Source organism: Coturnix japonica, chromosome 9 (genome assembly GCF_001577835.2).
Source record: "Coturnix japonica isolate 7356 chromosome 9, Coturnix japonica 2.1, whole genome shotgun sequence".
Taxonomy (NCBI): domain Eukaryota; kingdom Metazoa; phylum Chordata; class Aves; order Galliformes; family Phasianidae; genus Coturnix; species Coturnix japonica.
This window is the reverse complement of record NC_029524.1, coordinates 18,325,617-18,351,203: the sequence shown is the minus strand read 5'-3', so window position 1 is coordinate 18,351,203 and position 25,587 is coordinate 18,325,617. Positions and strand designations below refer to the sequence as shown.

The 25,587-nt window shown below is 37.7% G+C and overlaps 1 protein-coding gene and 1 long non-coding RNA gene across 6 annotated transcripts in view; both read right to left on the bottom strand.

The window, feature by feature from the left end:
- LOC107318348 overlaps nucleotides 1–13,361 on the bottom strand; it is a 35,411-nt gene extending 22,050 nt beyond the window's left edge. Inside the window, exons 1-2 of the long non-coding RNA XR_004308339.1 lie at nucleotides 13,153–13,361; nucleotides 1,968–2,034 (exon numbers count right to left, since the gene is read on the bottom strand). This is a non-coding gene — a long non-coding RNA (uncharacterized LOC107318348). The remainder of the gene's footprint in view (nucleotides 1–1,967; nucleotides 2,035–13,152) is intronic.
- A 608-nt stretch (nucleotides 13,362–13,969) lies between these two features.
- ZBBX (zinc finger B-box domain containing) lies at nucleotides 13,970–25,307 on the bottom strand. Of its 5 annotated transcripts, none has more exons than XM_015872063.2 (17): nucleotides 25,152–25,307; nucleotides 24,833–25,012; nucleotides 24,218–24,305; nucleotides 22,994–23,107; nucleotides 22,602–22,689; nucleotides 21,914–21,962; nucleotides 21,668–21,777; nucleotides 20,041–20,205; nucleotides 19,602–19,761; nucleotides 18,877–18,997; nucleotides 18,615–18,709; nucleotides 18,328–18,431; nucleotides 17,750–18,005; nucleotides 16,727–16,876; nucleotides 15,860–16,096; nucleotides 15,072–15,210; nucleotides 13,970–14,194 (listed from the first exon to the last, which is right to left on the bottom strand). In XM_015872063.2, exons 3-17 carry the CDS (start codon nucleotides 24,283–24,285, stop codon nucleotides 14,119–14,121), a joined length of 1,932 nt encoding a protein of 643 aa, XP_015727549.1. In that variant the 5' UTR covers nucleotides 24,286–24,305; nucleotides 24,833–25,012; nucleotides 25,152–25,307; the 3' UTR covers nucleotides 13,970–14,118. The 5 variants fall into 5 exon arrangements, with proteins under 5 accessions (XP_015727549.1, XP_015727547.1, XP_015727548.1 ...); XM_015872061.2 differs by having other exon boundaries at nucleotides 24,218–24,300; XM_015872062.2 differs by having other exon boundaries at nucleotides 24,218–24,300; nucleotides 25,158–25,307.
- Between the last annotated feature and the right edge of the window lie 280 nt (nucleotides 25,308–25,587).

Genomic DNA, 25,587 nt, shown 5'->3' with positions numbered 1-25,587 from the left:
AGCCATTTTTAGCAATTGTTTACATGGAGAGTCAGTATAGGACTCCTGGGAGGTCTGGGATGTCTAGCTTTGAGCCTTCCCAAATCTCCTGTGTTTATCAAGATGTATTTATACACAGTTCTCAATAGGGTGATTTATGCTGCTTTTATCAGCCTGTCATCAGGAAATGCAAAAGCTGAGTCAGTTCCCAGCTGCAAAAGGACAGAGAGATTGACCTCTCTTGTTGCTGTTGGCAGTGAGGAAAGATCAAGGAAGGCCATGTAAAGTTCTACATTACAGGTTTTGCTGTAGAGATGTGAAATAATACCAATAACAAAGCAAAGAGAAAGTTGCCACAGCATGGTTTAAACCAGAGCCTGGAGGAGCATGAGAGCACTCCAGCAAAGCACCAAAGCACATAGCCTCAGAAAGAGATCCTTGGAAAGACCTGTTACCACAACAAGCACCTCTCAGAACTGCTTCTTATTCCTTAACTGCCTCTTCTTCCTTAACGAGGTGTCCCACTTCCATTTAGAGAACATAAAATCATTAGAAATTTGAGTTCTGCACTGCTTGCAGCCCAGGAGTTCTTCCATGCCCTCCAGAAATGAGACAGTAAAAGTTAAAATCATCTTTCTTAAAAGAAATGGTCTGAATTCTGAACTTTCCCAACTAGGTGATTTTTCCCATTTTGTACAAGAAAAATTTCTTATCATGACAGAGCCTTCCTGTGGCCCATGAGGTTCCAGAGTAGGAACTCTGTATTTGATTTGAACTTGAATTTTTGGTGAATGGTTATAACACTGAAAAAAAAATGTTTGGTAAACCCATGGAAAACTTTACAAAGAAGCACAGAAGACTTAAAATGTATAGATGATATCACAGCAAGTTTGGAGCAAGCCTGAAGAACAACTTACAACCACTCAATTTGGAAATAAGTTCTTCAGATAAGGGCACCTTTAGAAGTATAATCCACTGTTTTCAATGAAAAACCTGTATCTCATAAGTTTGGTTGGATGCAAGGCGTTACCCAGAGGACTCTCAACTGAGAAAAGATGAATGTAAGTAACATTGTTAAAGATAAAAATAGACTGTGTTCATGGATAAACAAATAGAGTATAGAGTAGCTGGATGGCTTTTTTTTTTTTTTTTTTTGTGTGTGTGTGTGTTCCTTTGTTTTCAGCTTACTTTGAACAGCAGAGTTGGATTTAGCTTTCAATCATTTATCCTTTACTATTAAAGAAGCAAAAGACACGAGCGATAAGAAAACAAAGTACATAAAAACACGTTGTATCCTGTTAGTAACACGTGAAAGGTGTGAAATCAACACGCCACGGTGTCGTATGCCACATGACAGAGCCAAGATTAGACAGCTGGTTTGCCTAAGCACGCTGCTGAAAAACAAATCACAGTCACAGCATTCACACAGGCAGCCATAGCCCCGTTTTTGGACAAGTTTTAATCTCACTGAGCAGACTGCCAGTCGAAGCTGGATCTGAGGGCCCTGTAACACATTATGCATTGTCACATATTAAACCCTTGTTGCTGTGTAATCTGTTTTGAAGGTGCCGTCTAAACAGGCAGAATTGATGTATGTTCCTTTATCTCTGAGAACAATAGGATCAAATGGGCCATGCGTTTCTAGATGTGCAAATAGCTCCAGGTTGACTGTGCATGCGTGTTTGTGCATACATGCACGACCTACCCCACTGCTAAGTATGATTTCCCTATCATCTGTATCAACATCAGTATTCACCAGCATCAATTAACATTATTTTGGGCTGGCAGCCCTTATTAACGTTTTATCACAGCATTTTATACGCATTTCAGACAGATAAGTAAGTATGCTAACAGGAGATTAAAACTGCTAGTTTATATCCCTATCAGAAACACCTGCATGGAACATTTGAAGAACTAAAAAAACCAATCCTACATATGACACACATCCATCAAAAATCTGATAAAGTGGAAAAAAGATCCTCATCTACCTTAATTGCACTCCAGGCTCTTCAGGTTTTGGTCTCTTGTAAAACACGTTGCACTGGCTTTCCAAACCTAAAAGAGTACATAAGATAATGTGGTTATTACTGTTTCTTACTAAATACTTTTTCTGCACCAAAAATTCTGCAAAAGCTGTACATAACTTATCTATAGGTGACCCATAAGTTCACCCAGCTAACACTAGATGGTGGTGTGATGCACTACATTGTTCTGACAGCAGACTAAGTCAAGGCTCAGACACGAAAGTAGTAACAAGTTTTCTATCCCAAGTACTCCAGCTGAAATAATTGGGATGGCTGACTACAGAGGGAGAAAAAAAATAATCCATAACTCAGCATTTAACGAATTTAACCTAAGGCAGTAGACTTACAATTGTGAAATTGGAAGTTAACAAAGCATTCCTTTTACATCTCTTTATCCTTTAAATGCCTTCCATCCAAAAAGAATTACCACTGACACTTCCAATTTTTGAAGGAAAAAAAAGACTCTGAAAAGTAAGGTTTAAAACTGGTTTTATTCCAAACTTTTATAAGATCTAAACAATGTGCAGGAAAAAAAAAATAAAAATTAACTCTTTCTATATAAAGAGCAGCTGAGAGCCAAACCATCTCTCTTCCCATAGTCTTCCCAGGATTACTCACATACCTGTCACTGGGAATGGAAAGGAGTGAGGTCACTTTCCTAACCATCAGCCTTAGCTACACAGTAATCTATGCATGAAAATTTAAATGCCGTTATAGAAAACAGTAAGAAATTAAAAATGAAATATCTACTGAATACTATTTTTTCCCACTTTCAAAAGATATGGGGGAGAAAGTTTCATTTGATTTGTTTTTTAGAAGTTCATTTGCATTTGTTCTACTTTCATCTTGAACAAGAAAAGTCTTAGGTTTCCATGACTGTCAGACCATTTTAATGAGACGAAGAAAGTGTTTTCTCATAAATTATTCATTTCTTTCCTCTCCTATTTTTTAGTTCCTTCTCTTCTTGCGATACGATATTAATATTCTACAACCTGTGTAACAAAATCCTTCCTTTAAGACTACTGCATTTGATTTTTCCACCAAATAATAAATATAATAAATTGAGTGCTGAATAGAATCCTGCATGCAATTTCAATGTATTGTGTACAGTTTCACTCTTTTTCATCAATCCTCCTGTTCAATTTCTTTCTTTATATCTGGTGTCGGACAGGGTAAGAACAATGAGGGTGGAATCAGAGACTGATGAAGGAGCCCAAGAGAGTGAGGGTTCTAGAAGTGCATAGTAGCTTAACCTGCTGGCCAGTGCTGTGCACATCACATGCATCCAACAAAATAAAATTATCAATAAATATCTAGATAGATAAATCACTGAATCAATCAAATCTGGTTACTATAGGTTCTGTGATTTTTCTTCCTATCTCATGATCTATCTCTATCCTGCAGCATGAGAACTAATAGCCTGATAATTTTTTCCCAGCTAATGGAACAACAGATTCTATTCTTGTATTCTTGATAAATGAATTTACCACACAAGTGATTTACAGTCTTAGTGGGACAAAGAGAGATGAAGGAGTCTTTGCCAACAATAAATGACTCCATTGCTTTTGGCTAAGTTGAACAGACTCTCAGAAACATGCTTCCTTCACATACTATTTATTATAAAGACATTCACAGATAGTGAAGCTTTAACACAAAATAAGCAGCCAAACAACTTCAGTAAATATTAATGCTATGTATTAGTCCTTCAAAAACATTCACATCTATCAAATACATTCTTCAAAAATTACTCTTTAGAGTAAAGTAATCATACAACTCCCAGAAGGAGATGCTGAGCTGAATTGCACAGACATATATCTTGGTTCCATGAAATGATCAGGACTTGTATAAAACTAACAACTAGTACTTTGACCTCAACATCTTCAGTCCTCTGCTACTACAGAGATTACTTATATCCACTGATTTATAGCCATTTATATTCTAGGGCTTGTTTCTTAAGAACAGAGGTTACTTACAGAGGATATCCTGGAATGTTACTACTATGCAATATAGTGACCAAGATCAAAAGATGCTAAAGATTAAACTGAAATATATATATATATATATAAAATACAGGGAACAGTTTTCAGAAGTGAGAAAAGCTGAATGACAAAATTGGCATATCCTGTGAATCAATTAATTACAATAGCAATGCTCGAGACTGAAGAGACACAAGAAGGAAACAAGCATTTGGAGCTCCAAAGAGCGTGCATACTATAAATCAGATAAATGAATTGCAATAGGTTTTATCATTATTTTACTCTCGGTAATGGAGTGATAATGATGATGATACCAAACAAATTCAGCCAACTTTCCATGAAGAAAAGTTTCATTTAGTGCTAGGCTGCCACAGAGTACCAAGAGCTAGAGCAAGTCACCATATAAGCTGGTAATAAACAAGTTTCCTTAAAATAAAAGAGATCAGGTTTATCATGGTACCACTTTCTGGATCAGCTCATGGTTACAACTTGCATCATATTCTCAGTGTACTGCAAAGGAACACACAGAAGTGCAGAAAAGCTGTCTGTAGTGAAACAGGCCTGCCCTTTCCAGCCTATTGGCATGTTAATTAAATGAGTACAAAATGATTGTCCTAATTCCATTTCCCTCAATAACAGTAGATCACAACAGCTTCAGAAAGGTTGGGAGGCAACTCTTCAAGGAAACACAGAGATCTCCAATCCCAAGAAGGACTACGTCACACCACTTTGTGAAAACAGCCCATTTCAAACCAGCATAACCCAGCAGACTCAGTGCCAATGCACTTAGAAGACTTTGTCCTAAGCAAATAAAAGCTCTGTTTTTATGCCCCATACAATTTAGTACACGCATTTCTATTAACCAGATTACATTTCCTTTGACTTTTTTGCTAAACACCTTTTCTTTTTCCTTTCCCAGGAGTGAAGACCTTTCCTTAGATACTGCACAACATACACAACCCCCCAGTTCTTAGCATGTAATTTCCCAGTTTCCTAATAAGTGCCCAAATGCCTGCTTGAGATGATCTCCTACTGCCAGACAATCAGTGTTGTTCTACTTTCTTCTGGGTTTCATATAGCCTCTCTACTTAATTAACTTCAAGTGCTCTATTCTCCAAGGAAGCAGAGGGAGAGTTTATGCAGAGGTGTGGTATAAATTACATAGAAATGTGAGCAGAGTAGAAATCCAAGGCAGTCTGCTTGCAGTAAATCATTTATTTATTTATTTTAACATCTATTTCTCTAAGGACCAGAACCAGGCTTTCAGATCTTAAATAAAAACCACATGGTAGCGTGACACTTCAGTATCTCTAGCAATTTGAACCATTAGGTATACACACAACGGCAAGTACCCAAATGCTTCTTAAGGATTTTTTAGAGCCAAAGTCAAAACTTCATCCAAAAAACCCCCACAACGGAATTCATACTGGTTGCCTAGGTGAGAAATTCATCAGATCTCCCCTATTGCCTGAAAGCTTTTAAAGCTGCATCTAGAAGGATCCAGCCCTTATGAGCCAGACACATAAACCTCAAGCCTGTAATTAAGTACATGGGCTCTGAACACCCTTGAGACTCTAAACTATTAAGCATGTTCGAAGTACAACTAATAGACAAGATCAACTTTATTGGTTTTAAATGATAGCCAGAGTCTCTCTTCTACTTTATTAGATAATAGCTTAAAAATTAGAACAGCCCTCGAGGGAAGTGAAAACAGGTCAATACAACCTTTCTCCAGAGAAGATTCAGCACCAAATCACTCACTGCTGGATGCAATACCCAAATGAGCACCAGGCTATGTAAAGCAACAAAGAAGCTGGCAAACATTTTGGCAAAACCATGCCAAATCAGTGAGCCACAAGAAAATAGTATAAAATTCATGGTGCTGCTTAGCCTTGTGATTCTGACACTATGCCAGAGGAACAGTGACCTGAGATCTGCTCTCATTCCTGCACATACAGATGATTAAGAAAAAAATAACCCATAGGTAGAATTCTTTTAGAATGCTAGGAGTACAGCTACAGTTTCAGCACTCCCTCCACAGCTGGGTCCTAACCACCAGACCGCCAGCCATTCCTTTGGAGATGCGTATTCATACCTAAGTCAAAGCATGTGTTAGACCTAGGTTTCTGACATTCCACAGGATGCTCCTGATGCCAGGCTCAAGGTACCTGCTTCCTTTAATCATTCTTCGTAACAGTTAGCCCTGATTCAACAGTTCTTTCAGAAAAGGAGCATGCAGATACTCTAAGAAACAGAGAAGACGCACTAATAGGAGCCAAATAAATTCTACATGTTGAAGGTTCTAAAATAACATCAAATTCATAAATCCTAGTGGTTTTTTCCTTCCCCTCTCAGCAAAATGGAAAGTTTCATAACATAACTATTTTGTGAGGGCAAAGCCTTCATTAATTCTATCAGCTTCAATTAGATTAACAAGATCCGTTTTAACTGTCAGTATTAACATGAAGACAAAGCGTAAATGATTTGAGAAGGCTTTCTTAATTGGCACATAATTGTAAGGGGAAAAAATATCTCTTGCATCAGATTCATTGTTAGAAAGGATAAGTAAATAAATCTATAAAACAATTTATTCTGTTAGTTGCTGGGAAACCTCTGTGTTGATATGACAACCATGGCACAATAAACCAGATTACAGCTTGCTTCTGATCTGCCTATGTTCTTCTACATTTTTATTAAGGGAAGTGTTTTCTGTCTGCTATGCTATAGTGACACCTACAGAGAAAAGAATAGTTAAAACAGAGGACTTGGGAAGAAATCAGCATAGAAACAATTCCTAAGAGCTGCCTAAACATGTTGCACATCTCTGCAACATGGATTGTTTTAAACCCAGTGAGAAGCTCTTGAATGCTGTATGCAAATCTCTTAGGACCCAATTTATAAGTGTTTGCACTAGACTCATATCACAAAATCACGCTAATAGCAAGTTTCCAAGCAAAGTTGGTTATTTAAATTGCTGAATGTGTTTTGCTAGCACTTATTCAGAAGCATTAATTTTAACAGTTTTCAAAAGATCAGCACTTTCTTTCCCATAGCACTGCTGAATTTACAAGCATCATCATCTCTGGAACTTTCTATTGACCCCATATTGTTGCAATGGTGTTGTACAATCTACTTTCCCTTGAAAATGTAATGAACATTTTGCTTTTGTGGAGAAAAGAAATATTCCTTTTTCCCCACTCCTCATTTTCTTTAGAAACTCTTTATGCTTTAATTATATTACATCTTCTGAGGACAATGTTGTCTTAATCATCAGAAACTACTTTCAGTACTCATCCTAATTCATTCTATATCATATTTTTGGACTCTCAGGGCCTGACACCTTAAATACTAATTTTACTTCCCTGACCTACAGAAATCCTGAGGCATGCAGCAGCTACCTCCTTTCCCCCAGGCTTCATGCATCCGACAACACAACATCTTCCTTTCTTCTTTCCAACAGGTCTTAACTTTTCTTGGTTTTTATGGTTAATGAAGAGTTAAGTAGCTGCACGACATCAAAGACCTGTATGAAGAGGGGTCCTCTTCAAAGGATTTGGTGGAAAATCTGAATCAATTAAGAAAAGCCTTCATTTCCCAATATAAAACTGCAATTAGTATCTCTTAAACATTAGCATCTGTTTCACCAGGAGAAACTTCAGTACCAAGGGTTTTGTGAGCCTTCCGGGAGAAAAGTTTAGCATTCTGAACATTCTGATAAATTCTGCAATAAGCGTGCAGAAAATATTTCAGCAACATCCAGCCTCAGCAGAACAGAATGATTACCCGCACAAGACTATTACTATTATACAGGCTCAGAGTTTTTCATTACAAGATTATAGTGGGAGACCACATTCCAGAGGTTTAACCTAAGAACCTACATTTCATTGATTTCTTCCAACAGCCTCAGACAATAGACATAAGATACTTTTCTTCCCAGCTGATAGACAGTTTCTCTGCTTGGGAATCCATTAGGATTTCTTTTCTCTCTTCGACATCTGGACATAATCAAGAGCAAAGACCTAGACATGCCAGCTTGAAGCTAAATAGAACAACAAGCAGATCTTGCAGTTGCCATAATTCACTCCTATTCATTTAACCTAACTAGTCCTATTCCCTCCAATTAAAATGTTAACATTGGAATTTACTGAATTAACTTGACTTTCAGTTGTGCCTGTCCAAGTTAAGACATGTATTTGTTCAATTCTGGAGATGGTGTTTATTTGCAAAGAGTAGCTACTTCCATTACACTGAGCAGACCATAAGAACTATCAGCAGTGCTTGACACCGGTCTTAGCACTGTGACTGTTTCAGGCTGAAAGCAGAAGGCCTCTGTAGAATTCCTTGTGGGTCTCTAAGTAAGCACACATCGTCACAAAGGAGTTAATGTTAATAAAACACTGTTTTATTACTCCCTGTCCTTAAACATTCATCTAGACTCACAGATGTTCTCCTTTCTAAAGCAAATGATAAATGAGAAAGCAACAAAGATGACATAGCTATCCCCAAAAAAGATGAGGATTACTTCTACCTCCCTCTCTCCCAAAACAAAATCAAAAAGTTGGAATAAAGGAACATGATGCATGTGAAATTTCATTTATTTATTTTATAGGCAGACATGGCCTGCAAAGGACAGGCAAGAACTTTTTGCTGTGTGCAGCAAGTGTTATAACTGACTCTGTTATCTCCTTTCTTAGAAACCCACTCAGATTCTACCTATGTTAAATTGTTCCCTGACTTAAGTAATCATCTCCTTCAAGCCCTTAAGCAATAACAACAGACTGCAGCAAGGGTGAACTGAAACCAAATAACATCACTATCAGTGGAGGTAACTCAGCAAATGCAGAGTTATTTCTGGAATCAGCAAGTGCATAAAACAATCACAGTTTGGAAAGAAAGGAGTCCTTTTACATATTACAGACACACTGCAACTAAATATTAAAAACTGGAGAGTTGCCTTAAGCATCCCAAAGCTTGTCACTAAATATAATTCATTTTAATAATTCTCTCAGACAAGGAAAGCAAAAATAAATATCAAGTCAGATAAACTTTTGTTTTTGGATGAAGTAAGCTGTGAGGATTCCACAGAGTGATGGCTCTTACCAAAACTCCTTGTTCTGATTTACTCTGCATTTCCTAAGGCAGCAAAGGCAGCTCTTGGAGTCCTTGATGTGGCAAAGAATGAAACAGCTCTTCCTTCTGCAGCTGCCTAGCACTTCTGTCCAGTATCTCCCTCACATCTAAATGCCCTGCAGGATCCATCTGGCTGTATGTCTATATAGCTCAATGCAGCTGTATCTCAGTATTCACAAAGTGCTGCAACACAGTGAAATAAAGGTATGGGTCAAGGATGCGGTCAAAGATTGAGGTACTTATGTCACTAGGTGTCCATCACACATCAGGCAATATTGCCTCTGCCAGTGGATGCTCCACTTGTTTCAAGTATCTGAAGTGTTGTGACTGATTTTGGATCAAATAGCAGAGTTTGAAGGCCCTACTTTGGGCTCAACTTTGATAAGAGTATTGCTGCCCCTGTTATCTTTACTGACTGCTTTAATTTTCTTCCATACATCTCATATTGGTAAAGGGGTGGATGTTAGTTTTTATCCTTTCCTAATCTTTCTCTGCAGCCAAAATAAAGACTGTACAGCATTTCCAAGCAGTATCACGCAGCAACAATAAAACAACTTTTTCCCACATGCCTCACATAGCTCTTTCATGAGAAAAAAAGATGCTACACATGGGTCTATTTACCACAATTCAGAAGGTTATGCAACACAACTTACATAATTCCATTCTCAGGTCTCTGTTGTTGTAAGATGAGGTTTAAACTTACTTTTATTTCCTTCCTTTTGCTCTTCATTTTGCAGGCTTTGGGCTGTGGATATATCAAGTCAGCATGCCTGGCATACTCTGAATTTCAAACACAGCTATCGCTACATCTGCAGTGCCAACTATACTGAACACTATCATATAAAACATCTACACGAGTTACAGACACAGTAGCCTGACATACACTCAGCTAACACTGTCAAGAAAATACAATGATTATTGCCCAGGTAGCAAATGCAAACCTTTCCCATTCCTCTAAGGTACTTTCCCACCCACAGACAGTACTTTGTTTATCAGTGTTCAGTTTACTCTGTCATCCAATCATTTTTGTACGCTTCCAAAGGCAAATTTAATGAGAATATCAGACCCTTTTTGTATCAACGAATTGTCACTTATTTGTCTTCTTACTCCAGACCACATTTGTTGCATAGTCTGATATTTTCACATTTTAATTCCCTTAGAAGTATTGGGTGAAAACAATCCAGTCCTGGCGATTTGTTAGTGCTCAGTTTATTGATTTGTTTCAAAACATGAGGATTGCTAAAGAGGACAGAGCTGGGCTAGAAAGTTCAACCCTGCACAGCAAACCCTACAGAAGGCTCACAACTTGCACTGTAATTACTTAGAAAAATTTAAGTACAGACACGAGATATCTCTTTTACTACAAGATATATCTTTTAAACCACAATTCTGGATGGGTTAAATGAGGTTAGTATGTAATAGAATATGACAAAAAAATAAACAAAAACAAATAACCACAGAACACCAAAGCTGGTATATATTCCACAAACTCCACAAGGAATTCTTTGCCTTTTTCAGATCATTTAAACTACTTCTGTGCACATACTGAAAACATACAAACACAAGAGCAGCAATGTGTTTATGTGTGCTCAACCTTCCAGCTAGCAATCTTAGTACGTTAGTCCTAGATCCCCCTTATCAAAACATGAAACAATGCCTTATCTCTATAGCCATGTAAATATACCAAATGCACTTATGCCACTAAATCTACTTTTAATCTCTCATCTTCTTTTGCCTATGCTCTTCATCTTCTAGAAATATATATATATCTGAACCCATACTGATTTTAATTGGATTTTGTTTATTTGATGCTATATTGCTAATGAACTAAGCTAAGTAAAATGTCCTCATTTGAGGAAAATCTGCACATCCTTTGAAGTTCAAATTTGTACTGGAAGAGCCAGATGGTGGGCATCTTGTGAGACTTTTAGTTAATCAATTGTCATATACACAAAAAAATAGCAATCTATTATTTTTAAGCCTAGTAACTAGTTGCCTGCCTGTAGCATTTAAATGGTACAAGCAACATCTCTGCTGAGGGCTGCCAAGCAAAGAGAAACACTGACAAACAAAACAAAGGCTGGAGCCAGAGAGTCTACTGAGAAACAGAGGCCACAACACTGACTGGCTACAAAGAACAACAAAAACCAGAGCCTTTCCTTGGCTTCAGTGTGAATGGAGAGAGAGAGAGACCAGGATACTTCAGTAGTAGAGTCCTGAGAGAAGAGAAATTTGAGCAGTCTCTTCCTGTAGCACACAAGCAAAATAGCAGACTTTCCATTAAAGTCCAAATCCACAGTCCCAGCAAATATCTTTTCCTACTCTCTTCTCTCCCCTGCCTCCACTTGTTGATTACCAGCAGTAATGTAGGATGGAAGAAATAAAAGGAAGAATAAGAACAAGATGCAAAGTTCAAGGACCAAGTACAAGGTTTACACAAAGACCTTTACTTATTTTACTCTGCAATATGTTGCATTTTGATTAACACGCCTGGAGTGAAAGAAAATAGAAGCAGCTGAAGAACCACAAAAGAAAGCAGGATGAAATGGATCTAGGCCTTTAAAAGTGTACAGAAGATACAGATTTCTTTACATTTTGAAATCAGAGTTTCTTCAGAAACCTAAATAAAAGTTCAGCCATTTACTACCAATTACTAAAAAGTCATTTACAGTACAAAGATACTTTCACACAAAACAAAACTACAACATTCCCCCCTTATCCTTTATATAAATTGAACCTAAAACTGGAACAGCTGCCACGTTTGGCTGACAACTCAGTTGACACTTTGACAGGTCATTCAAATACAAAGTATTTCACTTTCATCTAAAGCAAATGGATTTCACTTTAAATAGCCCACTTCATGCAGTGATATTTTCAGGCACAAATCCTCAGTTGTTGTTCATATAACAGCATTTAACTGACTTGTAAATTATGAGCAATTTACAAAAGTAGAGATTTTCACATTACAAGACAATAGATTTCAAATTAAAATGAAGCATCAGCTTCAGAATGGAGGTAATCAAGAGGAAAGGTTATGCTGTTCAGAACCTTATTTCAAATTAAGGTAGCAATAGCACACATCAGGATATGAGCAGTTCCCTTCCTGCTTCTCTTCAAACACTTGTTGAGCCCTTGAGCACAGACACTGACATGGAGCACTCCCCATCTGACCACTGAAGTGAACATCAAGCATACAATTCACAGTGCTCTGCAAAGAGAGCTGAAGAAGTGTTCTAGGGAGAGCCTGCAAACACTTGTAAACAAAACTGCTGTCAATGGAGATGCACCGATGCGTTCAAGAGTGTGAAAACAACTTTATATATAAAGTATTGACCGCTTCAAAACAGATTACAAAACCCAAACTGCTGCAGCAATTTGTAAGATTTGTGTTGTGTAAAATCACACATCTAACTAAAAGTCACTTCATACAGTTCAGGTGCTCTTTTTGATCATCTAGTTAGTCTATCAATCTTACCAATAGGTCTTGGAAAAAAACCAAACATATAAAGACATAAAGATATAAAGCTAGAATTACAAAACTGTGATATGTTTAAAGCATAACCAACCTGAAAGACGACTATCATTTTGAAGTAAGTTTTAGTCCAAAGTTCATTAGCCATATTATCGTAGCCATTTCTTTCAGATAAAAGGAATGTGATGGCACAGCTGGTAAATCCAGATGTTAAGACACACTGTCTTTCTACTTATTTCTTACAGTCACAAAGGATTAAAATCTGACTGCTGAGGTACACAAACACAGTAGAATGTGCTTAACTGGCTTCCTAGTTAAAAGAGCTGGGAACAGCATGAAAGAAGTCAGCCACTCTATTCAAGGGAAATGAGCATAACAGGAACATGCAGAAAAGTAACTCAAAAAGAAATAAGAGGTCACACTCAGAAAAGATGAGCAGACCTAATCAACAAAGCAGAAAACCTGCTTTCTGATTTTATTATTAGAGCTCCTGGCAAAGAACTACCATAATAAAACATCGATATACGGTAAACTTTGTAAAGAAAACTAAAGTGAACAAATATGCCCTCACCTTAAAGATGAGAAACATAGCAGGAAGTCAAATCAATGGTCTGTTCAGCCCAGTCACTCTAGTCTTTATGAGCTAGGAAATACTTCTTCCTGTAAAAGAAACTGATATAGTGTTCAGTGCACAACTGAGCGGGAGACAGAAAATAAATGCACACCACACTGAAGTTCTATAGCATTAAGGAAAACACCAGTGTGCGTTCAACTGTCCAAACCTACCTCATGTATTGGAGTGTTTCTTCTGTTACATTAAAGCAGATTATTTGCCACCTCTAAACACCCACCCACAAGGTCTTCAGGATGAGCACTCAAAGACTCCCTTAAACATTTGATGCTATGAACAGAACAAACTTAGTCAAGCTACCTGCATATGTTAATGTAGTGATAAAAAATCACAATCTTCATTAAAAAACATCTAATATTAAGTTACATGATTTACTGATCACGTAATCACTGTTGCTGTGATGAGTAATGATCAATACAGACACACAGTCCCTTCACTGAAAAATCAAATGGTTAATAACAACCAAAAACACATAGTGCGGATCTCTGAATCACATTCCATACAGACTCCCCACTTAAACCACTACAAGGTATTTTCAAAATCATCATAAAAACCACAGTGGAGAAAACAGGTATTGCCCCAAACACAAAAGCTTTAACCACATTTCATACATGGAAACAAACTAACGAAAAACACCACCCCTCCTTAAAGAAAGCTGAAACAGGATGTTGTGTCTGAGAATGCAGGAAATAACCCAACAGGATTTTAGGTTTTCTTTTATTCTGTTACTTCTCCACAGTAAGAAAAAGAATCCAAGTCACATTGTTCTTAAGGATTTTTATTATTATTATTCGTAGATTTACTTAGTAATCCTTAATAAATAATATCAGCAGCACTCAAGAATGACTCTTCATCTGCATGTTTTGTACAATACACAAAGATAGAAAGTCATTAAATTCTTCACTTTTACTGTAATGCGAGAACCTGCCGTTTATCCTCCAAAACTTCTTCCTCATCGTCTATTTGGTCTTCATCACAGGCCCTTAAAACAAACACCACACAGTAATTTTCAGCAGTTCAAGTTCCAATAGCTACTCAAGGCAAAGCCTCAAGGACATGTGTTCACACACAGGAATAAAGGTATGAAAATAGCTTTTACTGTATACTTTATATACACCAAAACCTACTCTATCCAGTTTTAGCCCCTCAGCTTATATCACATTTTATTCTGAAGAAGAAGGTTAACAACCTTGTCACTGTTATTCCTTAGTGGAGGAATCTCACACTCCAGAATGGTAGAGCTAGGAAAGTGAGCCTCATTGATAGCAATGGTACCATCTGTAAATATCATATAGATTTATTCTGAGCTATAATTTCAGTAATATCAACACAAGAAGATGAAATCAGCTATATTCACATAATATACAGTACCTCAGTATTATTTGCTACAAGATCATAATAAGAAAACAATGGCAGAACAGAACTTTGGGGAATATCCTTTTTTCTAAGTACCTCTTCAGTCTCCAAAGAATTGTAAATGATACATCTAATTAGTTAAATGTTATTGACTCACTTACTCACAACTATTTTGAAGGAATCTTTCAAGCAGAGAGCTCAGCTAACCGATAAATCTCAGTGCTGCATGTTAACATGATCTATTTGTTTATGGTTTTTAAACCTCTGCTTTTCTAATTTGGGGTCTCAAAATATATGTTGCTTTATTTTTGATCTGAGGATGCAAATACTGACTTAAAAAAAACAAAAACAAAAACAAACAAGATACAAAATAGGTCATGCTGACATTAATAGGTATACAAAGTAAAATCAGAAAGTTAAGACTGTTTTTCAGTTCTAGGAAGATGTTTGGCATATTAATATTTTACAGTACCATAAAAACATACTCGAGGAATTTAGCTTACCCAAGCATATCAGTTCTGTTATGGTCTTTCAGATTTAGGTTTTTATGGCAGTCTGTAGCATTTCCATCTATCCTTCTTGAGCATCTGCTGGAGGAGGTTCCACCTTCAGAAGTTAGGGTGTAAAGTTTTTCTTGGGGATCTGAAACATTTGCAGTTATTTCAGTAACTAATAAAATGAAGAAAATCCCACGTTATTTACACTATCAATTTTAATACTTTTGTTGATAATGTGAAACTCTAAGTGCTTAAATAATTGTAGCTGGTGAAGGACGTCATTAGAAGCCCTCAAATAAATTATGACTTATTATATAACTCCTAAATCATTAGAAATAATGGAGGGAATTCACTTCTGAAATGCTTATACCAGCACAACATGAAACACCGTAGGCAGGGTCCAGTTTGCAACCTCAATAATCAGCAGCAAAGGCAAATAGCTAGTAATAGAATGCATTTAAAACAGTAATGGATATACCAACAAGCACTAATCTAGAGAGAAAATCAGCTAGTGCCACAGTCTATTGTTGTTAGGTAACACACATGCAAGCACACTATTTCCCTTTCCTGCTAGCCTTGTATCACAAACCCAGCTTCTAACAACACTTAAGGCATCCATTTTGAAGGTAAGGATACATACTAAAGGAAAGGATACTTGTTTGAAAGTAAATCATTATCTGAAAGTGTTAATTAGTTCAATATTATTAGATCTAACTGATATTAAGGCAAAAATAATAAGGAAGTAGCTACATGCTTTCATTACATTACCTCTAAGGGGCAATATTACCACTTACCTGTATAAGTTTGTAATTCTCTTTCCAGACAGAGTAAGGCTTCTTGGTCAGCAATATCTTCCCAAGAATGCTCATCTTGTTTAAGTACATCAACATACTTGTGCCTTGATGTCTCAGTATCAGCTTTAAATGTATGCATAGGTGAACTCTTTGGTCTTGGACGAGTGTCTTTGGCACTATTTATGGCCTGGTTATGTTGTAGCGCATCCATTGACCTAGGTCTGGTAGAATCATTCCCTGAAATCACACGAGGTAACAACTTGAAGCAAACTCAAGATTTCATAAAGATAGTACAGTTTCAAATAATGTAATTTAAACTACAGATTATATCATTTAAGATAATCCAAATGGATTAGTTATAATGAATTATTAAGACAAACACTACGAACAATTACTACTCATACAGACAAATCTTCAACTCTATGCCTTCTAGATGCAATAAGGCATCCTGACTGAAAGACTGCATATATTCTGCTCATCTAAATCAATCCAAGCTGTCAGGAACATTTGTAAAAGAACAAAAAAAAAAGCTGTGTAAGTGTTGGTTATTGATTGTCCTTCTATAAGCAGCTGAAACTATTACTGTCATTTAAATACCTATCAAAATTCCAAAAGTGTTTAATATTAATGTTTTGATGGTTGGTTGTTTCTTCTGTTTTTACTCTGTATTTGGAACAAAAAACAAACCAAAACCATTTCCTAGTTCCACATATTTCAACACAGAAACAAGGGACCTACAGCAAATAGATCTCTAAAACACATTCTCTGCTTTAAAGAAACAAGCATGTTCTTTAAAGAAACATGCTTGAAAATAAATACTAGGCAAAATAACCTATTAAATTAGGATCTCAAAACTATCATTCTTACCTGAGTATGACCTGCCTGTTACCAGAGGAGAAATTCTACGAGTCTTGAGACCACTTGTAGATCCACTCATTTGACTTTTTAAGACAGCCTGAACTACAGACTCATCAGCATGTTCACTTAGGCTTGTTTCAGTAACCCAATTCCCACCTCCTGAAATTAAGGATTAAAGGAAAATCTTTGTTGAGTTTGTGGTAATGCCTATTTGCTGTTACTATACTTGCTGCATTTCTTCATATCACGCTGTGTTAAATCTATTAAGTTTTCTGTACTTAGTATAAAACAAGTATAAACTGCAGCTCATTAGTCAGCTCTCAGACCCCTCACATTTGAGGACTCAAGAAGTTTCTTGAACCAAGTACAAAAAGAATACACTTTAGGTGCTGAAGCAAACATTTGGTACTTGCAAGGTTAAGAAACAAAATATCCTTACAGACTAACATATTAAGTGACCTATTCTGTATTTAAGACACAGAATAAAAACCTGAGAACCACTGAGGTGCATACGAATTCATCGTGACTACAATGAATGCAACAGGCACTGGAACACTTACACACCAAAGCCTACCTTTCACACAGAAAATATTATAACTTATGCTTTCCTTCAGCTTATCAATATAAAATCATTTTTTCCTACATGAAAAGAATCATGGAATTGTTTGAGTTGTAAGGGATCTTTAAAGATCATTCAGTTCCAGGCCTCCTGCAATGAGCAAGGATAAAAACCATGCGCCACATTTTAAATCTGATACTGTACACTGAAACAGATTTGTAACATCACATTCTGCTTAACAATGGATTTCTTTTCAGTCTACAACTCACATTAGAGTAGCTACAGCTCATATAAAAGCTCACAGACATGAGCATACCTACCATGCAAGTTGCGTTCATGGCATTTGCATAGCTCAACAAATGGTAAATAAAAAAAAAATACTATTATCAATAGCTGATTATCACAAGAACGATGAAACAGTATATAAAGCTTACATAAACAACAACAACACCAAAAAGCATGTGAAGATTTACCGCGCAAAATTTCTTTAGAGGAAACAAGGTTTCCATCAGGAGGAGAAGGTAAGGGATTCTTAGTGTCAGTCCTGAAAGCTGAGTGACAAGATGACTTCCTCATTATGGCTGCAGTCTCTTTTGGGAATAGGTCCAGTAACATGTTCTTCTGGTCTGCAACTGCAGACGGTTCAGTATTTCTCTGGTTATTCACTCCTGTAGCCTCAGCTTCCAACACCAAGAAGTTACACGATTCTTCCAACTCCACATCATAAGACTAATTAAAAAAAAACCAAACAAACACAAATATTCAGCAATAGAATAAGTACAAAGACCACAAACTCAAGTGACAAAAAACCTGCAGACTCAGTCTCTGTGTAAATCCCATACACTGAGGGTCCATGGACACCATAGGAGAAAACTACTGTGAAAGGAAAGCTAAAATTCCCATATTTTTATGAAGATAATAAGAAGATCAAATAAATACAGATTTTAATTATAAAGTACTACATCGCTGCTAGTTCAGATTTAAACAGGTCAATACTTAAGCCATATAAGATGACTGTGAAGGTTTATGAAGTTCTTCAGCATATACTCACATCATCAAGAAACTCCATTTTCAGAGCAGGCTCCACACTTTCTGCAACACTCTTGGGTACTTCCTCTCTAAAAACAGAAGTCCAGTATCTCCTCACCTCTTCAACTACAAAAAATAATTAATATAATGTGTTGGTTTTTTTTTTAATGTTCATGATATATTTCTATAACCACAAACTATTGTTACTTTCTCGGTTATAGTTACTTTTTTCAGGCAGAAACTGCCATAGAAAAAAAAATCTGACTCCCAAATACATAATAATTAGCGCCAATAACAAATCTATTGCACCTGTTAAATCATCTGCATCACCAGGATCTCCTTTCTCCTCTCCTCCAGTCACAGCTTTGTGTAATGCAGTTGGTTTATACTCATCAACAGATGTCCTAATATAAAAGATAAAAAGGAAAAGCAAACAACTGCCACCAAAATAATAATAATAATAATAATAATCAGGCTTTAAAAATGTTTTAGCTTACCTGCATCACAATTTATTGTTGCTAAAAAGCAGAGTTTTGTTCAGTCTTACTTACGCTAGTGACTGCAACAATACCTTCTGTATTTCTTAAGCATGAGTTTCTCCATGTAGCTCAGGCCACTCTCCTTGAACTCAATTTGGACGCATTCTTTCATTACAGAAAGACTGGTCTGCACTTCTTGATTTCCCACAGATTCTATTAGTAAAAAACAACAACACAAATGCAGATATTCACATTTATAAGCATGCTATTTAGATTCTATTTAGTCTATGCTCAGCTAAGCCTTTGCATACATAATTCTAACATTTAGAATGTCAGGATAATCCTATTAGATGAAAAGATAAAGGGAGATATGAGTTATTTGAAGCATAATTTACAACTTGTTTCCATTTACTGGATTCAGCCAGGATGAATTTGTGCTGTCAGAACTTGTGGAAAAGACTGGTTTTATATAGGTTTAGATAGGTTCATACATCCAATGGTTACTTAGCTGCTCTTCTAGTAATAGAAGCTTCTCTTCTAGAAATAACTAGAAGTAAATTTTAAAGTAATCTCAGTAGGGTGCATGAGATCTTAAAACCGATCATTGCACAATACTTTCAGCAGTGGGGGTAGCCATAAAACTTCATAGGTTGTTGCTAATTTACAGTAGAATGTAGAGGAAAGGATAAACGTTTATTATTCTAGCAGAATACCTATGCTTGCTACCTAAAATAGCTGCTAACTTATCCAAATGGCTGCTAATGTTCTTAGAATGCAATTCAAACAATAACAAAGAAATTGTAGAGGTAGAACTCACCAGCATGCCGTTCTTGTCTGTGATCATGATTACCGTTTCTCCATTGAATCAAAGCTTCCTGAAAAGACTTTGCAGATTCTTCCTCATTAAATACACCATTTAGTAATATCCCTTTGTCCTGATTGCCAAGGCCTGTCCCGTCTGATTCTGAAGAGAGCTCCTAAATCAGTTCCAAAGCATCATTAATACAGCACTTCTGATGATAATCCTCTTCCTGGTTACATACATAATAGCAACAACTTTTTTACTCTCAGCTACGGAAATGCAGAACCCTGTTTTCTGTGATGCCCTGGTAATCAAACCCACTCAATTGTTAAGTGATCGTGCCCACAAATAAAATGAAGTGCTCTGTCAAGAGCAAAACGAAGGGGACCTCAGGTCACTCAACTGAATGTATCACTAACGTTTAGAAGGATTTTGGCTTTGAACTTCACAGTACCTCAGCAGTGCTCGCTGATGCTGGTGGGGATGGCGACTTATTTGCAGTGACCCCATGCTTGCTGTTCACCTTCTCCTCATGATTAATTTTTCTTTCATTCGTCAATGAAGTCAATCTGAAGCGATCGACACCTTGCAGTTTTCCAGCACGTGTACCGGCTTCTGCCTGTTTATGAAACATTATGAAACCTTTCGCTCGTTATGAATAAACTTCCCTCCAAACGTCACTAAAGAACCACACAGAAAGCAGAGAGATGGTGACAAACACACGCTAATGTTAAAAATCAACAGAAAGCAAGAGTGTTAACAAAAGAATCCAATAACCCATAGTCACAAAGGCTCGCAGAGCAGCAGCCGATGAACGCCGGCCCGGCGACGTGGAGCCCCAGCGCCCCCTGGCGGTGTGTCGGGGAACAACCCGTGTCAGCGCACAGCCGGAGCTCCCATTGTACAGGTGGAGAATGAATTAATTCTTAGCTGAGCACTAAGGGAAGCAAAACACAGGTGGTTCTGATGCCAGGTGATCTTCAGAGGAGTTTTGGAGGGTAGGTTTCCTGCTTGCCCTTGCTAAAAGACGCACGCAAATCAACTCATCATTCACAGTGACTGTTTCTACTGTTACTTAGCTAGCAAGCCTGAGTTCAGAAAGAACACAGTTATCAACCATCCTGCTTATCAAAGCATTTAAGTGCCGAAGTACTTAGAAGTACAAAATATGCACAGACTTGAATATGCGCTATTCACCTGCAACTATACAGCTTGCTTCCATCACAGCAATCTCAAGTCTCCCTCAGCCACATGCACAGCTGGGCCAATGAATGAAAGCACAGCCTGAGGAAGCTCCCTGTTAAAGACCTGATAAGAGAGCTATTTATCTTTGCCACTCCTGGAGATCATCATGTAAAGCCTTCCTTTACTTAAGTCGTTATCACTGGAAGCAATCATAGAATTGAAGGGGATGTAATCGTGTAGAACATTACCAACAAATTTGTGCAAACAGGTAGAAAAACCTTATTGCAATAAAAATTCCATTCCAGTTAAAGTCAGATTATTTAAACTCAGTTCAAAATTGTCTCATGCATATATATATGTGTGTATATATATATTTCTGTTAGTACATTGCTTTGTACCTAATAGTTTTAACTTGGCATCTCATGGGGACCATCTCAGTGAAGCAAGCATCTTCCTAAACGACTTACTATTCCCAGCAACTGAAAAACAATAATAATAATTGCAAAACATGTATAAAAACCTTGAATTTGCCAGAAAAGCTAAGGCTGAAAGCTCAGTTCAGTTCCTTGACATGATCATTTCCCAGTGGCAAAGGCGTTATTAAAATATATTCCCCTTTCCTCTCCAAACAGGAGGCAGAGGGAACACGCTTCTATTGACTATAATACAGGAGCATGGCACAGAAAAGCTAGCATAAGACAATAACTAACCTTCAGGTTTAAACTGGTGTTTTCAGAGTACACATTTATCTCCACCTCTGGAGCTCACGGAAGGGATCTATGCCAGTTGAAATCCTGTCACCACACACTGTTGCTACATACTATACCATATAATCACATCTAGATACTGTTTCAAAGCTTCTATGTACACATATTCTGTTGATACCGTCCACTTACCAGGCCTGCATTCTTAGCACGTGGACGATGGGAAACTATCTTCTCTGCTTCAGATTTTTCATGAGCTCCATAATCTGGCATTTCATGCTTAAATGGTCCTTTCTCCGGCACTGGGGGAAAATAAAATCAAATAATCTGCTACCACAATCCCTAATTTCCTCTTTATTGTTTAATTACAACAACTTTCAAGAACCTGATACTCTTCCAGAAGTTTATGGGGTTTTAATTAAGATAATAAACTCTTACCTTGAAGTGGTTCTTTCAGTAGCTGCAACTTCACTTTTCCTGAAGAAACCTGTGTGAAAAAGTATTTACACACATATTTACATACTAATGTATTATGGTATGAATATTAAAAGGAACCTTACGATGCTAATGAAAATGAATACGCAGACAGCAGGCACATAGCAAGAATGCACACAAACCTGTAGAACCTTCATAACCATACTGACTGCAATTGAAAATTCAACCAATGCAATCTACTGAACAGGCACACATATAAAGTTTGTTGAGGGGAGTGGCAGTGAGAGGTGAGAAATGGCAAGTCTTTCAAGTACTAACAAATCCAAGCCTCTTGACTCAGGCAAGGGGAGGAAGAAAGAAGTGGGTTAAAGAAAACTCTCACTCTGATCCTCTCTTTTCCACTGTCTTTCTTGTACTGAGGGCTCCATACCTGAACACAGTACTCCAGATGGAGTATGAGTATTGAGATGGGGCCTCACAAGAGCAGAGTAGAGAGGGACAATCAGCTCCCTATCCCTGCTGGCCACCCCTCTCCTGATGGAGCCCAGGATACCATTTGCTTTCCAAGCTGCAAGAGCACACTGCTGGCTCGTGTTAAGTTTCTCATCCATCAGGACCCCCAGGTCCTTCTCTGCTGAGCTATCATTCATTTTAAATAGCTTTATCTGTACATACCCTGGTAGCATATTACCTTACTGTTTTTTCCTTTGTTTTGTGACCAAAATCGGGCTTGGGTTGGTCCCGCTTGTCCAGACTTCCAATGATAAGCACTTGATTTCCTATGAACCAAGGCAAGAGCTTACTAAACATGTAACTCCAACAGAACAGATCACTTTAAAGAGGAAAAATAAAACAAATCAAGAAGGAAGATGGAAAAGGAAAGGGAAAACTCTCTCTGAGGACCAGCTGAGAACAGCAGCAACAGGTTCCCCAGAAGAAAAGGTCAAGAGCACACTGAATGTTTCACTATGTTTTTTCTTACTGCCATTGACTTTTCATCATTTCTGTTCGTACTGCTATTAGTATGGACTGTGGTATGTTAATTAATTGACTGCAAGGTCAGCCCTCAGAAATTTCACCTACTTTCTCTCCTCTTTTTCTCTGCTCATGTTGGACTGCAATTGTCGTAATTTCTTCTCCACCTCTTTGTTTTCCATTTCCAGCCGCACTTTTTCCAGCCGCATTTCTCTGACAGATCTAGAAAGGTTAAAGCAGTAAAATATACAACAGGAACTACATAAAATGCACTGAGACAGCTGAAAGACACTAAAGCAGCAAGACAAAATAAATAAATAAATAGATAAAATTGAAAATAATTGCCATTAAAGGCAGGTTGCCCTTCTGTCTACCAGTAAGACTGAAGACAGCTCTCCAAAATTAACTGCAGGTCAAGAACAACTTCCTTACACTCAAGACTGCCCTATCACAGTGGGCTTTACTAGAAGAAGTATTCTGAGGATGCAGAGATTCCAGTCTCCTCAGTAAACTGCAGGTTTTTAATCTCATAAGATTTGAGAGACCTTTGATCAGAAGAAAACATAAAGATTTATGTTATTAATTTAAGGTTTCTTGACATTGTTTGTTTTTGTCGTGATATGGCTGCCCAAGTATAAGCTTATTTTGCTATTCTAAAACTAATCCAGCTGTGTCTGAGTTCAGAAAGGTTTGTTGCTTAATTATATTGCAATAAACTGTCCCAGTGAATGCTTTATTACCATTTGTTCACAAATATGTATATGTTAGTGTAAAGGTGGTAACAGAGGATGGTGATAAATAGTCAAAGGTTACAAGTAAAGAAAACTCATCAACGTTGATGCCTGGACCAGATAGCTGAGACAGTCTCCACCGGGGAGCAATCTCCAAGAGATGCTGCCTCAGTGGTGGTCAGCCCTTAAATGAGGTCTTAGAGTGGGTAGAGTCGAAGTCCACCCCTTCTGGGAACACAGCTAGATCACTCTCACCTGTGCTCCCACAGCTGACCCAACACTTGCCTCAGCTGATTAATCAGAGGTTCAAGCTGTGATTTCCCATACAGTTAGTTACACAGAGTCATAAGACATGAAAGTAATTTGAAGTCAAAGAATGAAGAAAGGCTAAAGAGTAAAAGCATAGGAAAAATACTAGAAGAAAAACACACATAAGTGAAGTTTGTGAAGGCTGTGTGATCAAACATACATTTTAATGATGTTTAAAATATCTTTAAAACCCTGTTTGTGCACAAATAATTTGTTTCACCTAATAGTTCATGACAGCTTAATAAAAATGCTGATACAACATGTCTGTCACAGTCAGATAAAATGCACTTACTTTGCTTTTAATCTCACAGAGGTTCCACTTTTTGAACCTGGGAGTATCACAAAATTTTTGCTGTTCATGATTCCCAGTATTGTCTGCTCTTAAAAATAAAAGAGAGAGAATTTGTGTCATCTGGAGTGAGAAACCTCATGAGATGTTAATTTGATTGAAATTAAAACAGTAAAAAATATGGTTAGAAAGCCTAGAAGTACCAATGCATGGAAAGAGAAAGGCAGAGTGGAAGTGCTTTATATTATACTAAAACAACTCTAGACTATATTTAGCTGAAAGAAAAGCTTGTTACTACGTTCACGATACCAGGGAAAAGATTGACTTTCCTATTTCATTTGGGCAATTCCCTGAAGTTCAAAGAAAGAAGCTTAATACTATAGTATAATTATTATTAAAATGCATCCTACCCAAACCGTTTCACAATGGAAATGTAACTTGCAGAGCAGATAGTTACTCCCTACTCTCAAAACAGGGGTAAAGATATAATTAAAATAATAAAGTAAAATGAGCATCCCCCTTTTTTTTCCCATAGATCCCCTATATGCATAAGACACTCCTCTCAGTGAGGCAAAAAGTAAAGCAAGTCAGTATCAGAGGCATTAATTACCCCCTTACCCTCTGCCTGCTCCTGCACACCTCCAGCATCCACACTGCCCTGTTCTGGAATGTTCCTCTGTGCTGTGAATGGACAAACAGCGCTATGGAAGGATCAGAACTCCACAACCGGCTGGAATTTCTTCCTCATCAATTGAAGGATAAGCTTAATGGCTTCAAAACAGGTGAAACGGCTGTAGTCTGTGCAGCATAACAAGGAATGGATGAAACGAATGCAGTTAGTTTCAAACCACAGGAGTTTAACGGGAGCAGACTGCAGCCCTACAGCTTTCACACATTAATAAACGCATAGAATTCAAAGAGCGACTACAACACGCACCACAACCTGCATCGAACGGCCACGAACGCGGGTTTTACATCGGGGTCTCGGCACGAGATGGGACCCCCGGCACCTGCCTCAACGATCCCAACGACCCCGCTCTGCGTTTCCACGGCGGCGACGCCACAGCCGTTCCCGTGGCAGCAGAGACGCGCAACGTCACCAGGAGGCGGAGGCGGGGGGGACAACAGTGTGGGGAGAGACCACTCCTTGATGCTGGAGGGGGGGTCGGTGGATAAAGCAATGGGTATCTGTGATGCCAAGGCTGGCTGGATGCTCCCCGCAGCCTCCGTGCCCCCAGGGATGTCTACAATGAGTGACGGGATAATCGTGTTTTAATCCATCATGTCTTTCAATTTGTTTGCTCTGAGTCTAGCCATTCCGGTATCAGTGGCCAAACTCCTACTTGTAATGGATGGGGATAAAAACAGTCTTT

Coding starts and splice junctions, on each gene's coding strand:
- ZBBX (XM_015872061.2), bottom strand. CDS start 24,862: ATGCTGGAGGTGTGCAGGAGCAGGCAGAGG. Junction 21,963..22,601: donor ACAAAGGAAAAAACAGTAAG/GTAATATGCTAC, acceptor TTTTTCACACAG/GTTTCTTCAGGAAAAGTGAA. Junction 18,432..18,614: donor TGATGCAGATGATTTAACAG/GTGCAATAGATT, acceptor TATTTTTTGTAG/TTGAAGAGGTGAGGAGATAC.